This window comes from Mercenaria mercenaria, chromosome 1 (genome assembly GCF_021730395.1).
Source record: "Mercenaria mercenaria strain notata chromosome 1, MADL_Memer_1, whole genome shotgun sequence".
Classification (NCBI taxonomy): domain Eukaryota; kingdom Metazoa; phylum Mollusca; class Bivalvia; order Venerida; family Veneridae; genus Mercenaria; species Mercenaria mercenaria.
Window position 1 is genome coordinate 12,996,752 of NC_069361.1, and position 25,056 is coordinate 13,021,807.

The 25,056-nt window shown below is 35.0% G+C and overlaps 1 protein-coding gene across 1 annotated transcript; it reads left to right on the plus strand.

Moving 5' to 3' along the window:
• The first annotated feature begins 14,888 nt into the window (after positions 1-14,888).
• On the plus strand, positions 14,889-24,447 carry LOC123545786 (NPC intracellular cholesterol transporter 2-like). Its single transcript, XM_045332093.2, has 4 exons — positions 14,889-15,028; positions 20,951-21,058; positions 23,733-23,905; positions 24,271-24,447. The coding sequence occupies exons 1-4, from the start codon at positions 14,953-14,955 to the stop codon at positions 24,352-24,354; spliced, it is 441 nt and encodes a 146-aa protein (XP_045188028.1). The 5' UTR covers positions 14,889-14,952; the 3' UTR covers positions 24,355-24,447.
• Positions 24,448-25,056: the final 609 nt, after the last annotated feature.

The window sequence follows — 25,056 nt, forward strand, 5'->3', positions numbered from 1 at the left end:
TCCTTTTATTTGAGAAAGGAAACAAGATTTCATCATACGCCCTGTCGAAATGTTACACTTGCTAAATACGTGAGAGCTAATCCTGTCGTTTTGTGTTGATATCTTATTTTCTGCGAGGTAAAATCATGATAAATGACATTTTAAGTACATTTTTTATCCACATTTGACATCCGCTATTTCCATGAAAAGACAAAATAATGACAGAAAAACAGGTAATGGAAAAAAACACAAACTGATAACTTATTAATATTTGCCCATAATCTGAGAGCGGTCGAAGAACAAAATCGTTTCATTTTTCAATTAATAACATTTCAAACAGATATTTGACAAAATTAATCATGCAGATTGTCCCGGCAGCCATCTTGTGTATTTTCTCTGATATATCTTAATTAAAATTCATTAATGATTTACTTATGGATTATGTGACACTATAATTGAAGCAGCTAAAACTGAAATTTCATCATATTGTCTCATTTCTTTCCCAAGCATTCTAATATTCTCTGTCCAACATCTTCAACAACTTGTCCTGATTGTTCATCACAGAGCCGAGAATGAAATCAAGTTAGTGTAGATTTAATAGGTAACTATATTAAAGGAGTTGAAACAAGCATCAGACTGTTTTTCTTCAAGGGGATCAATACTTCAGAAAACTCTAATCTAATATTCAACTTATCACATTCACGGTCATTGGGAAAAACAGAGAACTTGTTCAATTATAAATGTACACGGAACAAAATTTCAAAAAGAGAATAGAACAAAACATTTATATTAGACTAGGTTAGAATAGATCTTTTACTAGAGATTATAAAAAGCAATACTCCTCACGCCCTAGCTAGCATACCTCGCCACTTGAAACCACCAGCACCTGATTAAGCGGAACTGGAATACGTTAACACTAAATGGAATCAACGATCCAAAAGGACCAGAAATAATAACACGAGCTGTCAAAGGATAACAAAGGTCAACTATCCAAAAGCAATGTCACTAAAGCATACCGAAGTTGAAAAGGGACATAATTTTGTGAGAAAGCTAAATATAGTGATGAAACCTATAAAGTACATGTGAAGTTTCAATCCATTTCTACTAGCGTGTACCTAGATACTAACTTACATGAAAGAAAAAAAAATGTTTAGTCGAAGAAAAGGACATTACTTAAAGGGTAAGCAAACTAGAGCTATGGATTCTGTGTATTGAAGGCCAGATCGTGGTGAATCATAGTGAATCAGTGTGTGCAGTTTCCATCCATTGCCTTTGGTGGCTGCAGAGATTCCAGCTTATATACCACAACTTAACCAAAAGTTGCTAAGGGAAAAAAGGGGCATAATTATGCAAAATATAGTTACTGAACCTGTATAGCATATCAGATCATTCCAATGAACACGTGTGTGAAGTTTCAAAATAGCTACATTACTAAGATAGCAGCTTACATAAAAAACCTTAGCCAAATCGTGTACGGACACAGGCGAGTGCAATAGTTCTACATATTCCTCCAAAAATCAAGGTAAAATATGGCAAGAATATCTTTGTAACACATCAAAGTAAAATAACAGCAGACTTAGTTTGACAACATGTCTACTATTCTTAGTATCTTCGAGTACAACTGTAATAAAATAAGATTGCTATGAATCTGAGATTTTGAATGTTTAATGGCTCTGTGATGTTATGTTCAGAAAAAAAAATACCTTAAAAGAAAAGCAGGTCCGTACATACTGCACTAGAATTACAGTCATATCTGCAAACAAAATATAGCACAGTGTTATAGGTTATTTCATGTTTTGTGTGTTGTGTGTGTGTTTTTTTTTGGGGGGGGGGGGGGGGGAGAGAGAGAAGGGTTTAGAGCCGCTGTTCAATAGAAAGAAAACTAGTATCCAGACGCTAAGTGACTGAACGTCATTTTTAATTAAATTGTATTCTTTGTTGTAACTGGAGGATGCAGACATATATTACAGAGGTTCTGTTCTTGTTCTGATAGCACACACATGTTCAATGCATGCTAGCTATTTTTCAAAAATAAAAGACTGCATAAGTCAACTACTGAGTTTTGTTCATTTTACTTTACTGTTTAAACAGTTTTTTTCAGTACATACCGAATACTTAGAAAATAAAACAAGATATCCGTTATGTCCCTATACCGCTGTCCTGAGCACCTGTATACGTTAGTACATATAGTGAGTTTTGATACATTTACGTTGTAACAACAGCCGAAATATGTCAAATTGTATCAAATTATAGGATGGAGAACGTTATCATTAATTGATACAATAAAAATCACTTTGCAATTATAAATCGAAAGAATCTTTAAGAATCAATGTCAGCCTCCAGGTGTCTTTAATCAACTGAATAAAATGGTACAACAACATCATAGATCTACTCCATGAAAAACAATTTAGCTGGACACGACTGATTCTGCCTTTGAGACCAGTGTAGATCTTGTCCGTGCAATCTGATCAAGATCTGCATTGTTCGCCATTCAGTCAGTATCTTTTAGGTAAGTACCCCTTTTAACAGTTAATGGTACTGTCCAAATTGAAAGATGGACAAGTTCATTATAGAAATTTAGCAGGGTAAGGGTTAAGTCTCTTTTACTGACGAGCTCATCATTTAAACCATGTGCGTGTTTTCGTGTGGCTTTCTCTCACAATGTATCCAGTCGACAGTGCGTTTAGATTCATATCAAACGTATACTTAAGAAATATGAACTTATGGGGTATTTTATTGTCTATGAAACATTATTTAAATGTTTGAAGGGAGACAATTTTTTTCAAGCGCATGTAATATTTCTATGCTTTCTTGCGCATAGTTTAGGTTTCATATTCGTGGTGATAACATAACTTTTAAGCATTATGCTGTCTCTGAGACAAAATAAATGAAAAGATATAGAGAAGAATCATGTTTTAATGTATCTAAATAATACGAAAAGGTTATACTGCTGAAAAATATTACGAGGGCGTAGCTCGCGGCGTTTAACTGGTTCGGAGTTTTGAGATCTATTAAAACTTTGTCCGCCTATATTTTAATTGGATTTTAATATGTCTTATATGTAAAGAAGTAGATGAAATAAGGAAACACTATATCATGGCGCAGTATGACACCAAGTAGGCCGACGTGACGTCAACGCGTAACCGTGTTTTAATTAATAGCACACACATGCGGGAGGTAATACGTCCGTCCCTTAGCTTAGTGAGGGAATTAAGTGTAACATCGATCTGAAAGTATTTCGATTCTGAAACGTCTATTATATAAAATAGTTCATCTTTTTTTTCTCGGCGACTGTATGGTGCCAGATAATATGTCGACTTGACGTATACACTGTCGTTATTTAATGAAAATGTGCATATGTTTTCATATGAGAATTACCTTGATTTGGAATGCAGAGAGATAGACGGCAGAGATCAAGGGTTAGTGAAACTAACTCTGCATGTAGACTGAATGTTTTATGACGATTTTGAAGGATTTTGATAATCTTGATCTCCATTTTATCAGTCTTGTTATCGGTCAGATTTAATTATATTGAAATTGTAGCAAGTTTACCATGTGATTTATTTTGACGTATCTTTTAGCGTATTCTCCACATTTGCAATAAAACTAAACATAATGATGATATTTCTAAGGAGAGCCTCTTGAGCTCCACAGATCTAGACATAAATATTTACCGTCTTAGATATATAAATGTTTCACGTGTTATAGACATGGAAATTGTAACTGTAGTTGCCTTGTAAAAGAAAATTGTAGAAGAATGTTTAATAAAACTGCAGACACCAACACTACAAAACAAAACGAAAAAACCCCCCCCCCCCCCCACACACACGCACAAAACAACAAAACAACAACAACAACAACAACTGCTTGTAAGACATAAAACACTAAAATATTGTCCTTTTTTAATCAATATAAGTAGGATGAAACAAAGAACAGTGTGTGCAAATTATAACTGAAACATTTTCAAGTATCTGTAACCTACACTGTAAAAAAATACCGTAAAATATTACGGGAAAAGTCCCGGCAGCTGGTTTCCAGGACAGTTCCGTAACTGTACGGGTCGACTGTAACAGTATTAATAACGGGCAATACTGTAGTTACTACGGTACCCAGAAGTTACAGTCTCCCCGTAAATATACGGTCTTGTCCTGGAAACCAGCTGCCGGGACTTTGCCCGTAAAAATCATAAATCATAAATAACGGGCAATACTGTAGTAGTTACTACGGTACCCAAAAATTACAGTCTCCCCGTCAGGATACGGTCCTGTCCTGGAAACCAGCTGCCGGGACTTTGCCCGTAAAAATATAAAATAACGGTTCCCGCAGTAATTGAGATATAGTGAAAATGCATCAAAATTAACCTAAATGTCTAACTAAAAGGGGACAATATTCATGAAATATTGGTACCAGAGTTATGGACTTTGTAGATGATAAGGTGGAATAAAAATATTTCAAGTCTGAATCAAATCCATTAGGTAATAACTGAGACAGAGTGAAAGTGCTTCAAAACTTTAACCTGAAATTCTAAGTAAAAAGGGGGATAATTCACGAACTATTTGTGCAAGAGTTATGTCACTTTTGTAAATGCCGTGAGTGATGTTGAATAACTATTTACAGTTTTAATCAAATCTATTTACTGAGATATGAGTGAAAGTGTATGAAAACTCTATCCTGAAATTCTAAGTAAAATAGGGCACAATTCATGAAACATTGATATCAGAGTAATGGACCTTGTGTTTTATGATGTGGGTTATAAGGTAAAACAACTATTTTAAGTTTAAATCAAATCCATTTAGTAATAAATGAGATAGAATAAAGTGCATCAAAAGTTAACCTGAAATTCTATTTAAAAAGGGGAATGATGAGGAATAACTATTTTAAGTTTGAAACAAATCCATCAAGTAATTACAGAGATAAAGTAAAAGTGCATCAAAACTTTAACACAAAGTGCGGATGCAAAAGAATGCCAACGCCAGGTCGAGTAGGATAGCTCTCTATACTTTGAATAGTCAAGCTAACTAGACAAAACATGCTGAAGTCAGTGAAAAAATGGTTGGCAGACAAGAGTTTAATGAACATATTACTTAGACATAATAAAATAATCAATTTCAAGATTTTTTTAAGACTTCAAGATTTTTATTTCAAAGCCACTGCTCATTTAGAGCATATGACATAATAACAAATACAATAATCAAAGAAAAAAGAACATACATGTATATTGCTATGTTGGAACATAAAATTTGATGTTTTATTTAGTTAGAATAATAAAAAAATATTTACTTCAACATATACTTAGTTAGATACATACATCTTAAGAACATACCAAATTTGGTCACAAGAATATGATACCTAAAATCATACGGCAAAATATTAAAGTTCTGTCCAGAAACAATGTCAGTCTTAACTAGAGCTGTCACTATTGGTGACAAATGCTCCCAAAGTAGGCCTAAGAATGCCACAGTTGTATTCACAAAAAATCACATATCATTTTGTGACCTTGACCTAAGAGACCTCGGTCAAAAATGTGACACATCTTCTCAATATGGTTTACATTTGTGTCAGATTATTTTCAAATCCCTTGATAAATGGCAGAGTTATGGACCAGACAAGAAACACCTTTGACTTCCAAGTGTAACCTTGACCTTGGAGCTAGGGTCTGCGTCTTGCACATGGCACCTCATCTCTATAGGGAACATTTATGCCAAGTAATTTCAAAATCCCTAGGTCAATGGCAGAGTTATGGACCGAACAAGAAACAGATCATGTAACCTATAACCTCTAAGTGTGACCTTGACCTTGGAGGTAGGGGTCTGTGTCTTGCTCACGACATGTTGTCTCGGTATGGTGAACATTTATGCCAAGTAACTTCAAAATTCCTTAATAAATGGCAGAGTTATGGACCGGACACGAAACATACCCTGTTAACCTTTGACTTGTAAGTGTGACCTTGACCTTGAAGCTAGGGGTCTCGGTCTTGCGCATGACATGTCGTCTCATTATGGTAAACATTTATGCCAAGTTCTTTCAAAATCTCTTCATGGATGGCAGAGTTATGAACCAGACATGAAACAGACCATGTTAACATTTGACCTCTAAGTGTGACCTTGACCTTGAAGCTAGGGGTCTGGGTTTTGCGCAGGACACTTTGTTCTCATTATGGTGAACATTTATGCCAAGTTATTTCGAAATCCCTTTATGGATGGAAGAGTTACAGTTCCGGACAAGAATTTACCAGGCGCACGCATGGACGGACAGTGCGATTTTAATATGCCCACCTTCGGGGGCATTAAAACACTGTAACAGTAATTCCAGCATTTGAACTCAAAGTCTGAACATGAAATTTCAAATTCTGAACAATATTTCAACAAACTCATCATGAATTCTAGTTTCTCAAAGCCAATAGAACAAGAGCTCATAGTAGAACACGAAATGTCCACCGCCATCTCCTGATACAAGTATTACAACAAATCGACTGATATTTAGAACCAATAACAGGGAATGCATAGACTTATATACAAAAGTTTTTTATTTCAATTTTTCTATTTAGTAATTTACACTAGAAGTTAAAAAGTTTGCTTTTAAACTACATAATTATATAAAACAAGAGCTGTCGTATGACAGCGCGCTCCATTATTCAAAGAATTGATTGAAAGAGAGGTCAAAATATTACCAAGAATTTTCAGACAAAAGAAAACAAATAGAACAAGGCAGTCTAAACGACAGCTAAATCCCCCGCCACTGCTATGGATAGTTTAAGGGTAAACCTTTGATTTTAGCTGTGACCGTGACCTTGAACTGACATGGCTGACTCATGAATTCTGCACAACGTCTTGATGAGGTGATCATTTGACCAAAGTTTCATGAAAATCCTTCAAGGGGTTTAGGAGATACAGAGCTGAAACCTTTGACCTTCAGTTGTGACCTTGACCTTGAGTTGACATGGCTGACTCATGAGTTCTTGATGAGGTGATCATTTGACTCAAGTTTGATGAAAATCCTTCAAGGGGTTAAGGAGATACAGAGTGGACACCAAATGGAAGACCTTGACCTTGAGCCGGCATGGCTGACTCATGGGTTCTGCACATCGTCTTGATGAGGTGATAATTTGACCCAAGTTTTATAAAATTCCTTCATGGGGTTTAGGAGATATAGAGCGGACACAAAATGGCAGGCTCAAACCTTTGACCTTGAGTTGTGACCTTGACCTTTAACCGACAAGGCTGACTCATGGGTTCTGCACATCGTCCTGATGAGGTGATCATTTGACCCAAGTCTCATGAAAATCCTTCAAGGGGTTTAGCAGATATGGACCGGACACGATTTTGTTACGGACGGAAAGACAGACGGAAGGATGGACGCAGACCATTCCTATAATCCCTCCGCCACGGCGGAGGATTAATAAACAAACAATGTTCCTGTATTTGTGGATTTTGATAAGTCTTGCACTAAATGGCAATGTGTATGAAAAACTGAACCAATTTAAAAGTGCAGAAATGGCCATAATTTAACCAAAGTAGATGACAGAGTTATGTATTCTTGCCTACAGATAGAGACTATTATACTGCCCAAGTGATAAAAGTTTCAAAGCCATATGTAAAACACTTAACACAAAATATAAACTGGTACGAAAAACTTAACCAAGATTTCTAAGTCAAAAGGGGCCATATTCAGGAAAAATCCTTGATGGAGTTATGTACTCCTGGCCTTTTACTGGACATGGTGATGGTAAACAAGTGTTGAAAGTTTCAACGCATTATTTTAAAAGACTTGACAAAATGTGGACTGGTACGAAATACTTAGCCAAGATTTCTAAGTCAAAAGGGGCCATAATTCAGCCAAAATCCTTGATGGAGTTATGTACTCTGCCTATAACTGGACATGGTGATAGTAAACAAGTGTTGATAGTTTCAAAGCTTTATCTTAAAAGACTTTGTCAAAATATGAACTGGTATGAAAAATTTAACCATGATTTCTAAGGCAAAAGGGGCCATAATTCAGCCAAAATTCTTGATGAAGTTATGTGCTCTTGTCTATAACTGGACATGGTGGTGACTAACAAGTGCTGAAAGTCTCAAAGCTTTATCTCAAAAGACTTTGTCAAAATGTGGACTGATAAGAAAAACTTAACCAAGGTGTGACGCTGACGCAGACGCCGTGGTGAGTAGGATAGCTCTACTTATTCTTTGAATAGTCGAGAGCTAAAAACTATTATCACTGGAACCTGAAACATCAATGTTTTTTTCCCATATTGACGCTCAAATTTTATATTGGATATCTGACGTAACTTGTGATGTAAATTTCGTGCATGCCGTCGCATTTAAACAGTTCTGTTGCCAGAATAATTTTCAATCTCACTCAGGCTTAATAACAAATACGACTCATTTATACAGTTATTTAAGTGTAGACATGGATGTAATAAAAAGATTATTAGATTTACATCAAGAAACCTGCCCCCATTTTTTCACAGGATATTTTGTTTTGTTCGATTTAACGTCGCACCGACACATGATAGGTCATATGGTGACTTTCCAGCTTTTAATGGTGGAGGAAGACCCCAGGTACCCCTCTGTGCATTATTTTATCACGAGCGGGCACCTGGGTAAAACCACCGACCTTCCGTAAGCCAGCTGGATGGCTTCCTCACATGAAGAATCCAACGTCCCGAGTGAGGCTCGAACCCACATCGATGAGGGGCAAGTGATTTGAAGTCAGTGACCTTAACCACTTGGCCACGGAGGCCCCTTTTCACAGGATAATATGGCGCTCCTAAAGTCGTGCAATATTTCTGCTGCAGAACTCTTGCAGATTTCTTGATACAAATCTATGTACCTATAATTACACTTTAGGCTCATAACTGATTATACAATTTGGTGTGTAAAATTTCAACTGAAACTGATCAATAATGTTAAAATTCTCCACACTCAATGTTTCAGGTCAGTAACAAAGTACAATGTACATGTAAATTTACAACTCTTTCTTATAATTTCTCTATTAAACATACAATTGAAATATCATGTGTTTTAACAAGTATTCATCAGTCAGGGGTGTAACTGTTTTAAGTTATGTAACCTACAGTATTTCAGTACTTTCAAGCCTTTTATAACCTGTATTAGTCATATAAATATATGGTTAACTCAGGTAAGTTATTCAAAAAGTCTTCTTGCTGTATTCACAAAGTGACCTTTAAAGTAAAATTAGTAGCAAACTGTGGTTAATCAAATTCTCTTTTAGTCTGATCATGACCTGATAAGCATAAAAGGGATGTTAAGAGTTTTATAGCTTTAAAACTTTTATAAACCTTTATCATCCTTGTGTAAAAAAATTTACTGCATGGCTGGAAAGATAAAAATTCAAGGATTCAGGAAATAATTGCATTAGTCTCATTCAAAATGAGGAATTAGCTAAACACAGGTTTTATGATAACTAAAACAAGTTATGAAAGTATATTAAGCAATAACTCAAATGGGTTATGAACTGCCATATTACAACTTGAAGCAGTTACAACCCTGACTGTTCATACCATATTTATGGTACATGTTACAGAGGCAAGCATAGCAAGTTCTTCACAAAAGAATATAAATTTAACAAGAAATTATAATAAAAGACTTGACATACAAATATGATTCTTACATCATTAAATCTTGCCTGTTTTTCAGACTTTTCTTGGTAATTTGATATGCTCAAGCAATAAAACTGTTAAACATACATGTATATTATTTTTCTAAACTCTTTTAAACCTTACCCTGCTAAATTTCCATAATGAACTTGTCTATCTTTCAATTTGGACACTACCATTAACAGACTGATTACAAACACTGTATATCATGATCAGACTGCACACATGTACAGGCTGGTCATGTTCTACACTGGTCGCTGAATTAATTGTGTCCAGCATGATACGGGTTGAAAGTACCGGTAATTAAAATTCTAGTGAGTTTCTAGTGGGGTTATATCTATACACCTTTTGTTAACGCCATTAATTTAGAAAATAGAATTCTAAAAAATGTATAATTAAGAAAAAATATATCTCATTTAGTGATTTGGCGTAGAATAAATCATTGTTTGGAGTTCAGATGGTTTCTTTTCTAGTGCACCGCTATGCCATTTGACGCCATGATGTAATGATTGTGACATCAGAACAGTGAATTTTTTGTATAATGAATTAATAAATCACTTTTTTCAGCCCTTTTTTTTAATAGGAAAATTAATCGGATCGTGTTAGAATTTCATATATCAAATGAAAGCTTCTAAAGGTATTTTTTCTTTTACAACACTCAATAAAGGAAGGTATTCCATTCAAAAGTATTAGTGACACAATTCACAAAGGGAATAAATTTTAGATGATAACCTGTTACATGTTGTTCCAAATGAAATGAACTTTGAAAATAGAGCTAGAGCTTAAAAATTCAACCCGACATTTACACTTGTATCATGTCTTACTTATAACTTATTAAATTATATACAGATTAAACGATGTAGCTTTGTAGTAAATTGTACACGTGTTAAGTAGAAATGGAACAAGATCATCCTAACTTTTAACAAACTTAGCAAAATCTAGATTATGTAGTTTTGTCATTTTCCAACAAACATTAAAATATCCAATCATATTTAATGGGGTTACCACACAATGGGCTTCAGACATTAAAAAAGATAGCTATCTTTCACTTTAGATATTAAGCTCAGATGTAGAAGATTACAATCAAGTATATAACTTAACCTAATATATATTTATTAATTTTATAGTATATGTACATGTAGAACTACAATCATATACTTCAAATTTTAATGGTAGTACAAATTTATACTGTCTTTAGCTATACATGTTTGCAGTGTGTATTAATTCTAACCTAATGTATAGTACTGTTAATATGCATAAACTTGCTAAATTTAATGTTTTAACAATTCAGGTCTTGTATACCTTAACAAAAGAAATTATCAAATACAAAGTAGACAAGTCTGTCATCAGATAATGACCAATATACATGATCATGTGAAATGTTACTAGCTTCTGTGGGTTATCAAAAAATAATGCACAGAGACAAACTATGAATATTTTGAAGAGAATGAGTATAATAAGTGTACTTCATACAATCAGTCTTCCTTTGACTAGTTCTACATAAATTAATATCACTTTTTCTCCGAAATGACCTTATGTTGCAAAGGAACTACATGTATATAATATACTATTGATTTAAATGGTTTGTATAGAATAGGTATAACAAGAGTTCTTAAGTCAATAAATAAGTCTTTCTTTGACTAGATTTGTGCAAATTAATCTCACATTTTTCACAACCAGAATAAATAGAACTAGTTTCAACTTCAAAACGAAAAGAAGTGTTGCAACGATTCAAACAAATTAAATGTTTTCTTGGCCATGTTGGTGAGTGAGCTCACACTTGGTCACAAGTTGGTGTCTTCTCTAATCAACAGCTTCCAAGTAAACTTCAACATTTAACATCCTCAAAAGAGAGGACAACAACTTTTTCATTTTATACGTGCACTGAATGATACCATCCCTGGTATACACCTTTGTATATATATCCCCTTGTCACACATTGTGGGCTCATTGAAACTTCATTTTCAATGGAGTCAGATCACCTGATATGAACATATCTCTATACACTTCTGCGGTTTTTCAACTTAAAAATATATGAAATCTGTTAACCTGTCCAGCGACAAATTTCACAACATGCAATATTAAAATTTACACTTGTGTCTGACCATTCATGGTAGTTTTCAACTTATAACATACTGATATCACCAATACTGAAGACATTTATAAGAAACGACGCCCTCATCGACAGAACCACCATCATTCCCCTTTCATATCCTCTACTCTTAGAGCATATGTACTGATACTGACAACAATGCTTTTTAAGATCAGTCATGGTTGAACTTCAACTGAAGAATTTCAGGTGGCTTAACAACCAATCTATGAATCCCAACATTTACTCTTTGTGTAAATTAGTCGAACTAATCCGACAGTTTTCTTTTATATTGTGACGGTCAAACTGAATATTGCTTTAATTTATCATTACATTAAAAGTTGATGTGAACATACTTTTGAACTCACAAACTTTGTTGTCTGTTTGTTGTTGTTGTTGCTGTTTTTTTTTGTTTTTGTTTTGTTTTATTGAGAGTACAATTCTTCAAAGCTGCCTCCAGCTTATTAACGCACACACTCTGCACCCATGAGCAAGTACTACATTTGTTTTCTTTCACAGTAGCCACGTCTAGCCGACCTTCAACATGGTTACGAATATAGTTGGAACGAATCAGAGTCCACATTTATCTGCATTACTCATACAAATACTGCATTTTTCGATGTAAACATTGAACGGAACTGTTTTAGACAATCAAAATCCAGACAGATGCACTAGTATGTGTGTCTTAAAATAGTTTCTTCCATTCATACGTGCATTTTTTAAACTGTTTGAAAGTCGAATCAATAATGGCGCTATCCCAGAGTACACGCCGTTCCAACGGTCTTATACCGTAATCATATACTACGGTCTGTACCCGTTACTATTTAACCGTAAAACCCATTAAATTTTACGGTATTTTTTTACAGTGTACATGTTGTTGAAGAACAGTGTCATTACTAAGGAAAAATCGAAAGGGTCATTTCAAGCAAAATATCGGTAACATGAAAGGATAAATATTCTACAACAATGCCAATCATAGACCTGCTAAGTGCATTCAGAGATGCGTGGATGGCTAACAAATTTCTATACGCATCTGAGCCGTGGTATATAAGACAATAAACTATGAGAAGAATGAACTTCTGTTTCAATTGATTAAATTATTGATATAGAAGAATCCTCTCCTAAATTAAAGATATACTGTGGTTATCTTTTACTGACACGTGTTATCATTAGATAGTGATTTAATAAGGAAAATTATCATCTTGGCTATATGTTTATGAAGAGCTAGACTAGCTCATAGGCTATGATATACTTTTATGATTGAATGTAGTGAACTGAGCCAGTCAATAACTTATGTCCAATATCATAAAAAAATCATTCCTCTGTGAAAATCTCTAAAATAGACTGGTTTTTGTCTCTATGAAATGGAATTAGACAAAAGAAGGGAAAAATGTAGAAATATGTTCATTATTAGTCTAGTTGCTAGTCTAATGAGGAGCGTGCAATCATAATTAAACGTTATAGCCAGTAACAGACTACTTCGGTTTTGGGTGGCATTACATATTCATACTGTGTTTACATATACATGTGTTAGTGTACAGCATTTTAAACACACACGCACGCACGCACACATGTGCATGATCGCGCGCATGCACGCACGCATATGTTTATTTTATGTCGAAATAGCTGTTGTTTTGTAATTGTTCTTTTCTTTTGTTAACGGTTTTTTTTATTAAAATTTTAATTAGTTTTATTGCTGTATGTTGGGAAAAAAAAAACAATTCACCTTTCGTAATTTATCCTTTCAAACATCTATAGTAGTAATGTCAGGGAGATAAATCTTGAATGCGTGCTACTAGTTTTGCGAGTAGCGTTTGTCTTCTTGAAACAATTTGTAGTACATGTACGATCTTTCAAAATATCTTTAAGTATATTAATCTCATCTGTAATTGATAACGGCTGATACTTTGACACCAAATGTACACTCGTATGACCATGATGCGATAGTAAATGATCCTACTGATAATGAGGGAAGTTCAAAATGTTCTCCTTTAGGACCAAATGTAAATATTCTTGAAATTATATCGAATTTTGATTATTTTTTTGTGTGCAAAATGTCATTATTTGCAAATGTAAAATAGATTTGTTTTTCAAATGTTTAAATGTTATTACATATCCATATGAACTGTTAGACGAATACACCAAACAAGTAACATTTTATTAAAGATTTTTTATTAGACAATACAAGATTGTATTCTATTTCTGTTTGATAAAAGTTGTTTGTAAATTGATGTGGAGAGCAAAATCATCAGAAAACTGAAAACCCGTTGCCTTGGACTAATAAGGATGCATATTTGTGTAACCTCTTCCATTTAATATAACCGATAACACAATGTATTCGTTATTCGACAAGATTTTAAAGTGCGTTCGGGGCTTTAAGTTAAATGTGTGCGGACACATGCATGAACACAAGATTTAGAATCTTCAATTTTCCGCTGTTCAATAACAATAATAGTCACATTATCTAAGGGCAACGTATTTTTCATTTTTCATGTAAATGTGTATGGAAATATTTTTTTAAAGTATAAGATATTTGTGATTTATTCCAGTCTAAGCTTTCCAACATAACACATCATTGAATCGGAAAATACTATCATGAACAAGAGTCAAATTCAAATATATAATTGACTATCCTAGTCAAATTATAAACTAACTGAATGGCTTGTTTGTCAATTGGCAAAACTATTGCCCAGGGTCCGAATCATTATTAGAAATAAGAAATTAATTTTCATATTGATATTTTTAATTTTTTTGAATTATTATCCCAGTTAACATGTGTTGAATATAGATCGGTCATATAGCATAGACTATGGACAAAAAGTGATATTTAATTTTTGGAACGGAAGTATTACTTTGATATTGAAATCGTTTGTCAGTGGTAGTTGTACAATTCGTTTGATAACATTACAGCGTTAATTCATAAACTGAAACGGTTATTTTCGACAACCACGCATCATGTATGAAATCTAATTAAAATCGTACTAAATCAGAAAAAAATTGTTTCGACATAAAATATTTTTCAATCGCAGTTTAGTAAAAGTTTTGCGCAACCATCGTAAGAAGCATATCTGCTATATCTGCTACGCACCCATCCAGAATCTATCCACCCATCCATCCAGACAGACATACAGACATCCATCCTTCCATCCATCCAAATAAACAAAATTTAAATTCCTTGCCAAAACATTTTTAACAACCCCATTCTACAACTTAACCACACACCATTTTTAAAGCCAAGTCAGGGCAGCGAACATTATATTTTACAACGATGGCATTGAGAGTTTTGATCGTTTTGTCAGTATTAGCTTTAGGATATACAAAAAATGTGGACTTCAAAGACTGTGGTAAGTTAAGATTTGACAGTCATAATTATGTTTTAGAAGACAGCAAGACTTGTTTGATATGTGTTATATCTATGAGTGGCATGAACACATGTTCTTGGGCTTGACAACATGACTAATAAGAAAAGTGTGTATTTAACCCTTGAAGGCTAGTGTCTGAAGTTTGATAATATATTTATATATTAATATTTGGATACAATTCAAAAGATAAATCAAGGCTAACTCCAGACATCCCATCTGTTTTGTTTGGTTTTATGTCATTTCATCCACGTCACCATTGCTGTAAAATTTTGTAGCAGTTCTCTCTTTTACTGCAAATAGCACGAAACAAATGTAGAAAAAGAAAACATCAACATTTTCATATCAGGCTGTATTAAATTGTTCAAGGTATGACTTAAATTTAGACTTTAAATATCACCTGTTCCAAAGTCTATTATCATAAATTATCATTATTCGGATGAAAATTAGATTTAGAGGATATTTGTTTGTTTCAGTGTAAGACTGAAATATATTTCACTATAGTGAGCACCAGGTGCAATATTTTCACAAGTGGAATAGCCTCGAGTGAAAATGTAAGATATGGTGTTCATGAGTGAAAGATAATTGAGCCGCACCATGAGAAAACCGACATAGTGCATTTGCGATCAGCATGGATCCAGACCAGCCTGCGCATCCGCGCAGTCTGGTCAGGATCCATGCTGTTCGCTAACGGTTGCTCTAACTGCAATAGGCTTTGAAAGCGAACCGCATGGATCCTGATCAGACTGCGCGGATGCGCAGGCTGGTCTGGATCCATGCTGGTCGCAAATGCACTATGTTAGTTTTCTCATGGTGCGGCTCATATTTTCATCTACAGAACAGACTATAAAACAAACAATTTTTCTGATTATTTCATGTTTTGACTAAATTTCCTTTTTTACAGTCACTTTCCAGTGATGTATTTTTATATGAAAATACCAGATATTTTCACTGTAATATTTCGGTAATTCAATTAAAACATTTTAATAGTGCAGTACTTAGACTAATACAAAAGATAACACTATCTAAAGTAATAAAAAGGGCAGAGATTACCAACGTACAAAGCATTTATCAGCTCTTTACATCAAATATCTTGAATCACACCATAATTCACATGATTTAACTTATCGATCCCAGGATGTGGGCGTGCAATATTTGGTGCGAGCGAAGCGGCAAATGTACCTTTTCTGTTATTCTATGATATTGGTTGGAAATTCAAATTGTCTGTAGGATATTATTGGAATAGTTTCTGCATGGGAAACTGGCATTTCATTCAAAATTTAGTATCATTCCTGAAAATGGGACAAGACAATTTATTTACTTTAAAATGGAAACCGCTATAATATTTTGGTTAGTAAATGTATTTTACTTGTGCTAGTTGTCATCCTCCCCTTCACTTAAACAACAGAATTTCACTTGTTTTTACCTCCTAATAACATTAGTTTTGTAATGACTTTTCATCATTTATTTAGTCATAATGTAGAAGTTAGGGATCTTTCTATGTTGTGCAAATCTCAGAAAGTATTTAACTTAGAGTTATTGTCCTTGACATTCAAAATTGGTATAAAAAGCCTAAAAAGCCTGAAAGATTCGTCAAATGTATACCAAGAAGCATTTAACACAGAGTTATGCAACCTTATAAGAACATTATTCAACATGCAAAAATGTGCACTTCGGGTTTTGATTCGAATTTTTCTCAGTAAGAGTGATGGCACTTAACTTAGACTAAAATACGCATAAAAGGATCCTAACAGTTTGTGTCGAAAATATCTCTAAGAGGCCTGTACTGGTTCTTCCCAGGAAAGACGGATTCGCGTGTATCGGTGCTATACACTGGACACGTTAAAGAACCGGACTGTCTATTTGCAAAGAGCTAGGCTAAGTTAGCCGGACAAATCTGTATCTAAATATGATTTCTTTCTATCTGTTCTGGGGCTTTATCTCACTCTGTCTGGGGCTTTATCTCACTCTGTCCCTCTGGTCAGATCGCTCTGTGTCTGTACTATAGTAGAGGATGATTTTCGCGCCCTGTGTAACTGCGTTTGCTATATGTAAAGCGCCGCTGAACGTGTTTATCATGAAATAATCTCCCTAAGTACTAAGCCTAGGGTTATGAAACTCAATAGAATTGTTGTATATTATATGAAGGTGTGCACCTGGGCTTATGTTTGGGATTTCACTTAGTCAGAATAGAGTTATGGCCTTTGACTTAGTAAAAAAATGAAGTTGTGCATCTCGAATTTTATTTGGAATTTATACCCTTCCCTCTCTTATACCCCCTAAAAAGAAATATGTGCCGCGCGAGAAAATCATCATAGCGCTGGATCCAGACTAACCTGGGCATCTGCGCAGTCTGGTCAGGATCCATGCTGTTCGCTAACGGTTTCTTTAATTACAATAGGCTTTGAAAGCAAACAGCATGGATCCTGACCAGACTGCGCGGCTGCGCAGGCTGGTCTGGATCCATGCTGGTCGCAAAGCTACTATGTTGGGTTTCTCATGGTGCAGCTCATATATTTTTACTCTTTTATTTTCCTTAATCATGTGTTTTAGTCCCCTACTGGTTCAACCAGTTTCGGGGACTATATGAATGCACTTTTCGTCCGTCCGTCAGTCCACAATTTCGTGTCCGTTCCATAACTCTCTCATATATATAGGGGTTTTGATATTACTTAGCACAAATGTTCCCCATGATGAGACCACGTGTCATGCGCAAAACTCTGACTCCTAGCTTAAAGGTCAAGGTCACAATTGGAGGTCAAAGGTCAACAGGGTTTTATTCCTGTCCAGTCCATAACTCTCCCATCCATGACGGGATTTTAATCTACTTGGCACAAATGTACCACATAATAAGAGGATGTGTCATGCACAACTTTCAGACCCCTAGCTCAAAGGTCAAGGTCACACTTAGCAGTCAAATGTTAACATGGCATGAACAGGGACTGTTTCGTGTCCGGTCCATAACTCTGATATTCAATAAGGGATTTTGATATCACTTGGCACAAGTATTTCCCATGATGGAACGACGTGTCATGCGCAAATCCCGGACCACTTGCTCATAGGTCAAGGTCACAATTGGGGGTCATAGGTCAACAGAGCATTTTTCCTGTCCAGTCCATAACTCTGACCTGACATACATAAAGGGATTTTAATAGTACTTGGCACAAATGTTTCCCATGATAAGACAATGTGTCATGCGCAGAATCCGGAACCCTAGCTCAAAGGTCAAGGTCACAATTGGAGGTCAAAGGTCAATAGTGCTTTTTCCTGTCCGGTCCAGAACTCTGTCATTGGTCAAAGGAATTACAATATTACTTGGCATAAAAGTTTTCCATGATGAGACGCCGTGTCTTGCGTAACACCCAGAACCCTAGCTTAAAGGTCAATGTCACACATTTTTCCTGTCCGGTCTATAATTTTGTCATGCAAAACAGGATTTAAATATCAGTTAGCACAAATATTCCCCTGGATGAGTCAATATGTCATGCGCAAAACCCGAGCCCAAGGTCTAAGGTCAAGGTCACACTTAGAGACCAAAGGTCAGATACAAGAATAACTTTGTCCGGAGCATTTCTTCTTTATGCATGGAGGGATTTTAATTTAACTTTGCTAAAATGTTCACCATCATAAGACGGATTGTCATGCGCAAGAACCAGGTCCCTAGGTCTAAGGTCAAGGTCATACTTAGAGGCCAAAGGTCAAATTCAAGAATAACTTTGTCCGGAGCTTTTCACCTTCATGCATGGAGGTATTCCGATGTAACTTAGCACAAATGTTCAACACCATGAGGCACCATTGTTTTTAGAACTGCGTCCCTTTGTTTTACTATAAATAGATTATATTGTAACTTTTTTATTACTGGCCGTAGAGAAAAATCAAAACCCCTTTTCTGTGGCACAACATGCATGTTACATCCAATGTTTAGGTGTATTTTGACCTGTTTCTACCTGGTAAAGAGTTTCTTGTGGACTTATATTATATAGATTTTTTTAGGATTAATTTCCCTTTGTTGTTACTATAAATAACTTATATGATAACTTTTTTATAATCGGCCAAAAATCCATATGAAAACAAATGTAGGTTTTTATATATGCAAATTGAAATCCAAGTGTTTTGTTATCACATTGTATTTATAGTACAATTTTGTTTATACATCTTTGACAGATATCAGTTCATTATCTTATACTGCAGTAGAGAAAATTAGGTGCCTTTTAATAGGGGACTTTGTATTGCACGACAATACTTCGTTCTCTTGTTCATTACGTTTTGTTGTTTCCACATCACCTAATGACTTTCACTCCCAATCAAAGTTAATATGGAGGTTAATGTCAAGATACGAGTTATCTGACCTAGTGAAGTGACTACACCTTTAGTATTTTGAACAATGGTGGAATGTGTCCAATCGCTAAGGTGGCTATGTCTTAGACTAGCTGACAAACAATGTAAAATGTCCTTTGTTTAAGAAATAATATATCTCATCCAGTGATTTGTCGTTGAATAAATCATTGTTTGGAGTTCAGATGCGAAGGAATTATATCACGAGGGCGCAGCCCGAGTGATATAATAATACGCATCTGAACGATAAACAATGATTTATTCAAGAGCAAATCACTAAATGAGATATATTATTTCGATTCTAACACGTTACCAAGGATTTTTAAGTATATCCTTGACGACACTCATAAAGAATTTGCCCGTTTCCAATCGGTTTCTTTTCCAGCGCGCCGCTATGCCGTTTGACGCCATGACGTAATAATTGTGACGTCAGAACAGTGATTTGTTGTAGTATAATTCACTGTTTTCAGTCTTTTTTGTTTAATAGGAAAATTAATCGGATCGTGTTGGAATAAAACGTATAGCTGACGAGATATATAAAATTTTCTTCAGGCTACCTTGCCTAAATGATTCGTGTACCAAAAGTTCGTAAATGATTTAATTACATGTATGAGCTAAATAATTTCCGGGATCAGGCAAAAAACACTAGATGTTTCAACTATCAACTTATGAAATCAGCTCAAACTCCTATCGGCTGGGGATATACCTGACTGGTCTTTTTGTCGAAGTTCCCGTCAGACAATGACTTTGAATCAACAACATACGAGTCCTATCGCATAAATTCTTAGCCTATGTCCTCTTAATTGAAGCTTTAACTAAATAAGATTGCCCTGACTCCTGGATGCTCAGCGCCTATATACTATGTCATGTAGCATTTGACTACCATACAGGTATAACCCCGATGTCTTGGCTGTACAGAACCTCGTCTATAAGCTGGAACTCACTATGTCTCAGAGTTCCAAGGCTCAGCCTATATATGCTATCATCTATAGCAACTATCGTTAAGGTAAAACGCCTATGCGCTGGCCCTATAGCTCAAAATCTTGTTGAAATTCTGCAACTCTTCTTTAGTCATTGAACTTTAAACGTATTCTTTTTAATAATTTATCCGCCCTGACAGTGTAGTTGCAATACCTTCCTCATCAAGGTTCTGGGATAAATTATTAGTTGATTCCTCGATGTGTCTACATCAACGGCTAGATATAGAACGAATCCATTATTTACAGCAATCAACTATAGTTATTGCAATGATAGAATGAAAAAGGAGACAAGCACTATCTGTGATTACTTATATATATTAAATACACTAAATATACAAATTATTCTGACAGTTAACTTGGACAGTGTTGCATTTTCCATTACTGCTCATGAACAGACTCAAAATGAGTCTGCAATTTTCACTGTTTGCCTTAATTGTTCTTGGTGCTTTTGAGGGATCTACTTTTCGGATTTTATTTTAGTCTTGCATTGTCAGTAATAGCAGGATCGTACAGTGTCAGGAAGTGGGAGTACCACTGTCTTATGAACACACATCTAGATATAGTCAGCTCACTTATTTAAATATAATTTTAGGTTCTCTTGGTGGAAAAATAAATGCAGTGGATGTCAACCCGTGCGACGATGAGCCTTGTGTTTTACACCAGGGAAAAAACGTCACAGTAAATGTCAATTTTACAGCTTGTAAGTATATTCCCCAGTCATCTTTATGGTATATTGATATCTATGACAGGTACTTTAATAGATAGAGGGGCACTGTAGGACCATATTTATTTTCCCAGATCACAATTTTTCACAGATATGAAGAACGGGATCTTATTTTCACACAACACGTTCACATATTTCACATTTCATGATGTGACATGTAGTGTCATTTTTCATATTTCAGTACTATGTGCAATTTTACAAAAAATGTTAATTTTTACATCTGAACCATCGCAATTTACTGTGTCTGAAAACATTCGTCCTCCACTTCTGTTTTATATGGGGAAGTTGGCAGTTACTTGCGGAGAATAGGTTTGTACTGGTAAAGAATCCAAGAACAGTGGTTAGGTAAACTGCCCGCCATTACATAACTGAAATACTGTTAAAAAACGGCGTTAAACAAAAAAGAAACAACAAAAAACAACAACCCCCCAGCAAACAAATAAGATTACAATTATGATGATGAGAAGGAGGATGATGCCATAAATACGTTGCAGCACTAATATGCAAGGACAGAATGTGTGAAAAAGGGGGTTTTATTGTTAACCCCCTTTTGGACAAATACAAATTTCACATTTGAAAATAAGTGTGGCAGATTTGATGGTCCTGCTGGCGGAAGCTAAATATTGTGGTTGGCGGTACACACAATTCGTTGTTCTATTTCCAAATCAAGGTCGGGAGAAGTTTTTATGTTCTTAAAAAATGACGCTTCCTTGTCCGACCCGTAGCTTTGTTACTCTTACCGGAAATTGATTTAAACCGCTTGTTACAACGTTGCAATGTGTAAAACACACTCCATATGCCTTTCTACAAGGTCAAAGTTAACTTATCTTTAGAAGTACCATTTTTCCTACCACTGTAGACAAGATTAAGTCAATGCTCTTAATTTTAACTCGCATTTTTGTACTTGCCATTACCTACAATCTTGATTAAACAAAGGCTGCAACATTTTTGCTGGGATTGCGTTCTGTGCTTCAAGATGATCCTCTTAATGTAGTTCTGCACGTTCGGATCAAAATTATTTCTATCATGTAGAATTTGATTTAACACTGATTTTCAAAATTTAATAATATACTAATAGCAAAATCGGCAGATGAAAAAGATTAGGTAGTGTCATTTTTGTCATACTGATACGAAAACTTTGGACCTCACAGAAGTTTTCGTAACGACGTTCTGGGAAAATGACTATTTGGGCTAATAGATTTTTTTCTACAACGTAGATTCTAGTGAAACTCCCGACAGTCGTAAATACAGATATGGTCTATAATATTGTGAAATAAAACATATAGATCAGTAGGCTTGTTTTTTTTCTAGATATTTGCATATGATTAAAAAGATCCGCACATTACACAGATTTCAATACATTTTTCTTTAAATTATTTGAAATTATTTAACGTGTTAAACGTTTGATATCATATTTTATCTCTAGAAAGATAATAAAGTTGCCGTTTTAATAAATATACCCCCATATTGCCATCTAATCCTTAAAACGACTTTTTTTGCTAATGAGGAGTCAGTTTTCAGCACTTACTGACGATTTGAAAATACCTGGACTTTAGCACGACATGTCAGCTTTTCATCTATGAAAACATATTTGCACCCGGAATAAGCACAAATCCCGCATGGGACTGACGGAGCAAGACTATATGGAGAGTTTTTCGGGTATTTTCTATCTTTGGCTCAAGTCCACTTATTTGAAGGAATTAGCAAAATCCAGATTCTATTTCTTCTTTTATTCAGTTTTCAACAACAATATATGGATGTCCATATAACAACAAAAATTTATTAGAACACAACTAAATTGACTAAATCTTTGTAGTTATCTAGTTGGATATCTCGACTTGAAACACAGAAGTATATGTCCTTATTTCGTAGGTAAAATCATACTTATCCTGTTGTCATTGACATTAGATGAGGTACATGTAAACAATAAAATTAACCAGTGATATTGGAGGACCCTAGCAACAAATCTCGCAAACTGCAATACCTGTAGTGAGAGGGACCTCTATCCTTGCTTGTCAAAAGATTCTTATCTTACTAAACAGATATTAAGATTATGTAATAAAATACAATAAGACTATTAACAGACATATAAAAGCAATTATTTGACACTGCAAGATCTTATCAATCTTTAGTAAGAAATAAAACATTTTTATAATGACAGCATATAATTTTTTGTTCTTTTAAGATTATTCACAAAATTCGACGGTTTTTACATATATAACTGTTTTTAAATATTTTAAAACAAATTCTTTGATCGTTTTAAACACTAATGTCACCGCGTGACACTACTTTAAGCTTAAGTTTCATTTTCAAAATATCAATCCAAACTAACGTTATTTTTTCCCTTTAGTCACAGGGCAGTGACCCCCAAAAAAGTTCCAAGCTATCTTGTTATCTATTTCAAGTTTAATGACGATGTATAAATCTGATATTGATCGAAAACCCATTCCACATTCAATGGCTTTCCCAGGTTTCTAGAAATTTGCTTAATAAAGATGACCAGTGTCTGGGTTTTTAAAAGCGAGGACCTCATCGTTGTTGCGCCGTGGTATTGCAGTTTACGGAAAGACAATGCATGAAATAACGGTCGTTGTTTCGCATAACGCAATTTAATTGCACTTTTCATTTGTATCATTTTCTTTTTTTGCAGTGGAAAATTCAGTCGGAGCAAAAACTGTTGTACATGGAATTATAGGCGGTGTGCCAGTACCATTTCCGGTCCCGTCAGACTGCTGTAATAACCGCAATCTTAAATGCCCGATCACATCTGGTGTAACTGATATATACACAAATGCAGTTTACTGCAGCCCGTCGTATCCAAAGGTAAGCACTATATTTAAGGCATCTGAATCTTAAAAATCGAAACGAAATATATACTACCACTTTAATAAAATGTACCCGTAAGCAACCGTATCAGGTCTATATTCTTGTATTAAACGACCCACTATTTTTAATACTGGTACGTTCTCCGATAAACTGACTAAGAAGACGTGAGAATATTTTTGGTGGTCAAGTGTCAATAAACGTGTTTAAAGCAAAGAGAGCCGAATAGAAATACTTTTGTACGTACTTGGATGATTAGGTTATACTGCAGTTGAGATAATTATAGTCGCATTCCAGTAGGGGATTTTGTTTTGTATCACTTGATTTTTCATTGATCTGTTTATTTTTAATCTTTTTTTTTTCAGATACGTTTGGTCGTAAAGTGGGAAGTTCAGGACGACAATGGCAAAGACCTATTCTGCTTTCTTCTTCCGTTGGCGATACAATAGTTTTAGAAAAGGACTACCTATATTGTTAAATTCATTTCATTAGCCACTTCATGATAATATCTAATGAACTTTGTAATAAATCTTCAAATAATTGGTTTTGTATTTTGACGTTAGAAAGAGTTCCTAATTGTTCTTGGAACAAATCAAGAACTTTACGAAACCCCGATCTACACTTTTTGGCCCTGTGTTGCTACATTTATACCTTCTGTCGCAACGTTATGTAGATGTTTTACGTATGCTTTTGAAGGTCAGAGTTGGCCTGCTGATTAAGATTGTATGTAAACGCAATTTAAGAACATGGCCCACTGCTACAGTCCTGTAGATTATGACCAAAGGACATGACTCTGCAAGTTTCATCACTCGAACCTTAGAAGTTTAGACCATCGGATATATATACCACTTGACTCTTCTGGCTGAACCACTACGTCTGCTGTAGTTCTGAGCAAAGGGATCAGCGTTTCTGAATAACAAAGTTCTGCGGAAGTCGGTGCTAAAGGAGTGCACATTTCATTAACTTTCGTGAAAATGCTAGATAAACTCTGATAAAGTCTGTTAGTATTTAACTTGTTTACTTGGTAGTGTTCTATGCTTCAAAAGATTTTATGTACTCTGGGCACCGCTAGTTTACCTACCTTTTTGGACCCTCTGCAGTTTGAACCATTGGGCTGGACTTTGACTTGTATTTAATAATACATCAAGCTT